General features: G+C 40.8%; 1 protein-coding gene across 3 annotated transcripts in view; it reads right to left on the bottom strand.

Annotated features, from left to right (window-relative positions):
* LOC113804719 (uncharacterized) overlaps window positions 1-7,500 on the bottom strand; it is a 40,748-nt gene that overhangs the window by 16,950 nt on the left and 16,298 nt on the right. For all 3 annotated transcript variants that reach the window (XM_070134215.1, XM_070134217.1, XM_070134216.1), the window contains 12 exons: window positions 6,936-7,163; window positions 6,286-6,448; window positions 5,981-6,189; window positions 5,745-5,870; window positions 5,420-5,621; window positions 5,012-5,239; window positions 4,695-4,858; window positions 4,431-4,615; window positions 4,145-4,319; window positions 2,548-3,630; window positions 1,017-1,196; window positions 641-769 (listed from right to left, as the gene is read on the bottom strand). In XM_070134215.1, coding sequence (XP_069990316.1) covers window positions 641-769; window positions 1,017-1,196; window positions 2,548-3,630; window positions 4,145-4,319; window positions 4,431-4,615; window positions 4,695-4,858; window positions 5,012-5,239; window positions 5,420-5,621; window positions 5,745-5,870; window positions 5,981-6,189; window positions 6,286-6,448; window positions 6,936-7,163 — 3,072 coding nt within the window. The remainder of the gene's footprint in view (window positions 1-640; window positions 770-1,016; window positions 1,197-2,547; window positions 3,631-4,144; window positions 4,320-4,430; window positions 4,616-4,694; window positions 4,859-5,011; window positions 5,240-5,419; window positions 5,622-5,744; window positions 5,871-5,980; window positions 6,190-6,285; window positions 6,449-6,935; window positions 7,164-7,500) is intronic.

Here is a 7,500-nt window from a genome sequence, read left to right as displayed (position 1 = left end):
TATGTTTATATGCATATATGTATATGCATATATACATAAACACACACACATTTATACTACATATATATGCATATAAATATATTACATATATTTGTATGTAAATATACTACATTTATATTATATATATATATATATATATATATATATATATATATATATATATATATATATATATATATAGACATACATATTTATATGTGTGTGTGGCTGTGTGTGTGTGAATAATTATAAAAAAGGTCTGCTGAATCCTGTCTGTCTTGAGTGTGGTGATGGTGGCGCATTGGCCTGGCTTGTAGCTCAGCCACGCCGAGGGTCTTGGAAGGCCTCGCGGCAGTCTCGACGCGAGGAGCACTTGTTCTCCGAGGAACACCAGCCGCAGTAAGGATCACGGGCCCCCAGGCATTGGTTCCGTCCCTCGTATATGCTGCACTCTCTTGTTTTGACTTTTGAGATCTGTGAAAAAAAAAAAAAAAAATTCTGATACATATAGATACACATTGTTGAGATTTGTGCATAGAAATGATTTCACAAAATGTTACATCTAATAAAGGGTATGTTCTATGAAAGCAAGAAAAATATATTCAAACCTTTTCTGCATTCATACCTCCACATAACCACGACTGGCAAGTGGCCAACTTACCTTGTTACTAGTCATGACGTACAGGTGGTCGCCCGCCTTGTCAAAGTGCATGTCTTGCCTGACTGCTGATCCCTGGTCCACCTCGATGTCATCATATTCCAGCGCATTAGTCTGGTTCTCTATCACAACCTGGAAGGCGACGGACCATAAGATCAGAATAATCATTAAAAGTCAGTAACATCTTGCTGAAGTCATATAAAATACAGAAAATGAAATCGTGTTATTTACATGTATGAGGCCAGTGGAGGAAAGGTGGCAATATGCTTGAGACATTCAATCTCAAGGAAGTCTCGCAATAGCTACCTATTCCAATAATACCCCAAATCAACCCAGAGAACGTCAGCAACAAAAGCAATGGTATTCGCCTCGCTCAAACCTTCTTCAGGTGGCCCTGAGCCGTGCCGAGGAAGACCACCGTGTACGCATCGGTTGACGTGGCGGCGACGGCGGTGAGTCGCGTCGGGAAGGTGAGGCTGGCCAGACTCTCCACAGGCTGCTTTCCGCCCAGGGGTGTGTTCACAGCCGTGCCGCAGAAATCCTCGTTCACATCAATGTTCTGTTATAAAAGAAAGAAAGAAAAAAAGTGATTAACATACAACATTCTCTATGTAAATAATCCATACTAAGGCCTGCTATGGGGGTTCTCTCCCTGGTGTTCGCTCGCTCTCGGCCTCCTCCCGACCGTCGCACTTTGTCATTCTGGAACCTTATAAGACTCCAAGTGATACTCAGGGATAATCTGCCCCTTCCAGCTCGCCTTTCTCATCCAGTAGAACCCGAAATGAGAAGTAAATAATAAGTTGATGAAAAATACTTATTCTGAGATCATATATATATATATATATATATATATATATATATATATATATATATATATAATGAAAGATAAATCTAGACCACTAGCAATCCCATCGCCGAGCAAAGATGCTATCCCTCTTTCTCAAGGCAGAGATTGGAGGAAACCTATTTGCTCACAAGACCTGCCTGCCATCAGCCCAGGTAAATATTTCTCCCAGACGAATTGTAGCCGTGTCATGCTCTAGGATCCTCCTCACCCCTCCCTCTTTGACCACGATTCAAACTGTGCTTAAAAATGTAAAAAGAAACTGACCCTTCACTCGCCATTTTTTTAAACTCTAACCTTTAAGAAAAAGAGACAAGCATACAAAAAGAAAACATTTAAGACCAAATATAATGAACAATTACATAATACACAACATATTCTACCAAAAATGTATCGATTTGACACTGCTTGTTCTTCCGTAAATACAGAAACAAGATGCAAAATATGCATGCATTGCTTGCTTTTCTGAGTTTTTCTTGAAAGTAATACGTGATCAAAGCATGACATTATTTTTGAACCTCTTCTTCGCCCTCTCCTTTCTCAATGTTCCTATTTTGTCTTTGCAATTTCACGGGCAAGTAACTACATGCTGCCACACACATATCTACTGCAAAGACCTGCTTAATAGGAAACTGAGTTTGGCTTCATGTTTGCCTTGAATGGCAAAAAGGCTGCTTTCCCTTTATTGTAGGCGAATGGGGAGGCAGGAGTATAAGGTGCGTGTAAACGCATTTAATTCGCGACTGAAGAGCATTTTAATGACAGAAGAGATCAAACACAAGCTTACTCGGAGATTGCAACATGACTAAGTATACCGGAAACCTCGTCGAAGTTACTGTTACATCTAGTAGTAAGACACGTTTTCTTTCACAGGCAATGAACATCAAATGCCACGCATCTCTTATGAACACTGCTTGCGTGTGTGGGAAGGGCTGTGCAAGAAGAATGCTTTTCAAATGTTGGACAATCCCTAACACTGCCACTGACTATCACATTAAACCTGCTTGTCTTCGGAGAGACATACTCAAGGTAGTTCAAGTGGAACTTAGACATTGGAACTTACCATCTCGATACAGTGTTGCGACGGCGAGATGAAGTTGAGTCCTCGTTCGCCTTTGCCTCTGTAGCATTCTTGAATGTTGTCAATGAACCTGCGTCTGATGGATTTCATGCTGTATACACAGAGAGCATTGCTGTTGGCAGGCCTAGGAGAGTCCTCCCTACCACATGAGAACACAGCGAAGAGGACATCGTCGTTGGGCTGGATGCCCATCTGAGTGGCCAGGTCAGTGCCCGGCTTGCCCAGGAAGGCTGCCTGTGCCAGGTTATAGTGCTTGCCCTGCGAGTCCTTGCATTCAATGGGGATCTCTGTGTATGAGTAGTAGTCCTGGTCATTCTGGCAGACTCGCACCAGCTTGCTGATGTACGGAGACTTAGGGTTGGTGTCCTCCATCTGCCGCGTGAGGAAGTAGCTGAACTTCTCCGAGCTAAAGCCATACACGTATGTGATAAGGTATTGTTTTCGCACCAGCGAATTGACCCACATCCGCGTGCTTGTCCTCGGGTAGTGAATGGCAACGTCTAAGAAGCGCTCGTCCTCTAGTGAGCGCGAGGCGACGGCCGGCACCTCGTCCCTGTGCACGGAATTGCCTGTGTACGTCACGCCGACGTAGAGCACGTGTGGACGGAATGGATTGGGCACTCCACGGGCGATGAAGGCCACGGTGGAGGCTGTGGCGCTGTTGGCCACGATGGCCTCACTCACGTTGCGGGTCAGCTGCGTGATGTCCTGCAGCTTACAAACCTGGCACGAGCCTTGTCGCACAGTGCCACACACAATGAGGCGTGAGCGATAGTAGTCGATCACTAGCACTTTGTTGACGTTGTTGGTGGTCTTCATGTTCAGGATTGTGTCGCCAAAGCAGACGCTGGCTGAGCACTGCACGGAGTCCTTTACAGGGCCTGTGACCACGTACTGCAAGCGCCGCAAGTTCGGGTCCAGCTTGTAGAGCCGGTTCACGCCCCCTGCGTACACCATGCCTGTTTTCTTGTCGACCGTGAGGTGCGTGAACTCCTGCCATTGGTCATCCTCGAAGCGGCCCACAATGAAGCGCAAGTTTGGCCCCTTGGTGATGGCCGTCTGCACCTGGCGGAGGTAGCGAAAAGTTTACAAGTGTGAATAGTAACCAGATCTAAAGGTTCTGGGTAGGTAAAATTGGGCTGCATGTTGTTATTTTTATTATAAATATTATTAAGCGATTTATTCAAGAAAGTAACATCAAAACCAAATAAATAAAAAAAACTTCTTTATACATAACTCCTGTTTCTTGTTTTCAGAGAAAGAGTTATGTTATCATATCTGTGTTGACTAAATACTTGTACATCTATAAACCAATATTTAAGATTTAAATTTTAAATGCATAAATGAAACAAAGACACAAAAAGCCTTGAAATTGGTGCCATCAACAGTGATAATCATTCCTCCAGATGGAATACCTCTCGGACCATTTCTCTTCATAAAACAAATTCCTGGTAAAGTTAAAAAAAAAGAAAAAAAATATTGCACATTTCAGTCAAATGAACTATCAAATATTTAAAAGCCAGAAGAAAAGCTGTACATCTTTCAAAGAAAACTAATGATTGAGAAAAGAATGACTTACTACACCAGCCTCTGCCACTCCACCAGACCAGACAAACATCTCTGAGTCGTCAACGTAAGTGAAGTACTTCCCCTCCAACTTTCTTCGGCCATTGTCGAAGGTCATTTCGATACTATCTTCCTTTGGCAAGTCCGAATACGAAGATGTGATGCATGTTGCTGTGCTTGCATTTGTGCTGCAGATAACATTCCAATTAGGCTTTAAAAAAAAATGCCCCACTGAAGCAATGGTGTGTGATTCATCAATACTTAGGTTGTAACTGTCCGGATATACAGTTAGTGCTTACCTTTGAATTGTGCATGGAAGTCCGTTGATGAAGGCATTAATGCGGCTGCCAGCATTCATATACTTGCCAATAATGTGGAGCACTGTTCCCCCCGACCTTGGTCCTGAATCTGGTGAAATGGCTGTTATCTCTGGATTCACAAATCTAAACTTGGCTTCGGATTCACTTCGGTATTCGCGAGACACCTGTAACATGCCATTTGTGTCTCAATCTTTCAGCTACACCTTATACACTGCTACTTGCAATAATGACATCATTACAAACCTTTACAACAATGGGTCCTTCCTTAAAGGAATTCACTCCTGGGCTGTCTACCAGGCAAGTAACCTTTCTGGTTGGGACATATGAATCACGAATCGGCTGGCAGGGAATGCCAGCAACATATATTCCATCATAGATGTCATCAATCTGCTTGCCCAAATTAATACCTGAAGAGAAAGAGGGAACACTTTAATCAATCTATAAATATGCTATCTTCTGCCACATTATGAATCCAATTTAAAAAATTATCTAGCTTTTTTTTTAGGAAAAGGTCACCACTCACCATTCTTAGTATCCAAAATCTAAACCACATACTATACCTTCTATGGTAACATTCGTGCCTCCGTCCCAGGGGCCACTTCGCGGATAAAAGTTGGTAATCATTATATTGGGACAAGTGCGATCCCTGTCCAGCCACGCTCCTTCCTCACACTGGGCTGCCACCTCACACCGACTACTTGACTGACACCAGCCACATCTAAAGCGCTCCGCAAGATTCAAGCACATGCCACAGTTGTTGGCCATGTGCTGACATTTATATACCAGCACTGGTTGGCGGAATTAAAGGGAAGAAAAAGTGAACAGGTTTAACAGACAATTAAGATAACTGAGACACATGGTGAGCCAATGAACAATTTTAAAAACTCAAATGTAAACTCATATATTTACCATTATGGAAGGGATATATGCATGTATCAATTAAGCCAGATACAAAATATCAAACTCACCATGAATGTTACCAGGATTATCAAGGGGTTTTGAGCCTCCCCAGATCACAGCAAATGTTGCATAAATTGACGGCGCAGCTGTTGTGTATGAAAATTCCATTCTGTCACAGTAAATAGTATCACTCAGCAAGTTGGCACTTACACTGGTAACTCTTCCCTCAATGTTGAATTGACACACATACCTTGTCTGCACGATGAATTGCTGCAAAGATAAGAAATCTAATATTTAAAAAATAGGGCAACCTAATTATGCAATATGAAATGGAGACATACTGAAGATTCATTTCTATTTTCCTTTGTAAATCAACAAAAATCTTTTACTTACAGCTATGTTGTCAACTTTGACCTTGATTGATTTTTGAGAGCCTGATGAAACCAAAATTTCTTGACTCTCAAGAAAGGTAATTCGAGGACAAAATGAAGGGCCACTTCTGATGCTTGGTCCAATACGCTGAAAAAGTTGCCGTTTGTAATATCTATCCACAAAAAGGCCTTCCATATTCCTCTATTTCTCATTATCAAATCACAGCATTTAAACATTTACACATCATACAAACTTACATTTACACCATTGACTAGAACGTCATTTCTGCAATTTTCTGCAGAGTCGTGTGTGCATCGATGGCCATCAACACACCAGTCACAAGGAAAAGGGGACGATACACATTCAGTGCAGGAGCTGTAGGTAGTGCAGTCAAAAAACGTAAAGTTTGTACACACTAACTTTACACCGTCTAATCTTCGCACACAAAGCTTTGCTGTAAAGTGATCTGAAATGGAGAAAAAATATTGAGATAATATATGCTACAACAGTCTTCATATATGCTGCTTTTCTATAAAGTCACATTTACAAGGAAAACACACACTTTTATTCTGTGGGATATCAGGAAGCAAGGCAGTCCGGGGAGTGGCACAAGAAACACCCTCAGCAGTACGCCTGGTCTCTGTGCTGAGGTCTTTCCCCATACTGCTAAAAACACACTGTAGCGGTCCATCCACTGGTGGCATGTTCTCAATCATCAGTGCTAACTGATAGACGAAAAATTGCACATTGCATGATCAAACAACGCTACTTGCTTGAAGATAAGTTACCATAAAGAAACAAACAAAAGATTTTTAAAACCTGACCTATTCCCTGGGTAATTGCACTGTGCACTATAGTTTTCTTTTATGTTTTTTACTCGTATATCGCTCCAGAAGTGTTTAGTCACCAAGGAGTCAATTATCGGGCCTCCCTGACCTCACTTAATATCCCCATTCCTTGAATGCTATTAGCTTATCAACATCATCATCATTACTGATAGTGGGATTGTTTTATCATCAGTGTTAATAAATAGCAATAAACAAAAACAAAAATCCTCCAGCAAATCAAGCAAAAGAGTTAATAGGGGACACGAGGTAAGACTACAAATTGAACCAAGCTCTTGTGGAGCTATCGATGCGTAAGCAAAATCAATAGCAATTCATAGTAAACTTGGCACGTATGTCATGCAACAGCAACGTCAAATCAACACACTGTCCTTCTGGTGGTCCTCTGTATCTTGTCTGGCTTGACTCTGGTGATGGCGCAGCGGCCTGTCTTGTAATCTAGCCAGGACCGAGGATCCTGGAAGGCCTCACGGCAGTCTCGACGCAAGGAGCACTTGTTCTCCGAGGAACACCAGCCGCAGTAAGGATCACGGGCCCCCAGGCATTGGCTGCATCCCTCGTATATGCTGCACTCTTTTGTTTTGACTTTTGAGATCTGTGAGAAAAAATAATTCTGAATTCTGATACATACATATATATATATATATATATATATATATATATATATATATATATATATATATATATATATATATATATATTAATATCTATGAATACACAAATATATAAACTTAATTATATATATATATATACATATATAAATATATTATATATACATATACATACATACATATATATATATATATATATATATATATATATATATATATATAAATATATATATTATATATGTAGATACATATATATACATATATATGTATATAGATATATGTATATACATACATATATATAAATATATATATGTATCTGTG

Source organism: Penaeus vannamei, chromosome 19 (genome assembly GCF_042767895.1).
Source record: "Penaeus vannamei isolate JL-2024 chromosome 19, ASM4276789v1, whole genome shotgun sequence".
Lineage (NCBI taxonomy): Eukaryota > Metazoa > Arthropoda > Malacostraca > Decapoda > Penaeidae > Penaeus > Penaeus vannamei.
The sequence above is the reverse complement of the archived record's forward strand: the minus strand, read 5'-3'. Positions and strand labels throughout refer to the sequence as shown.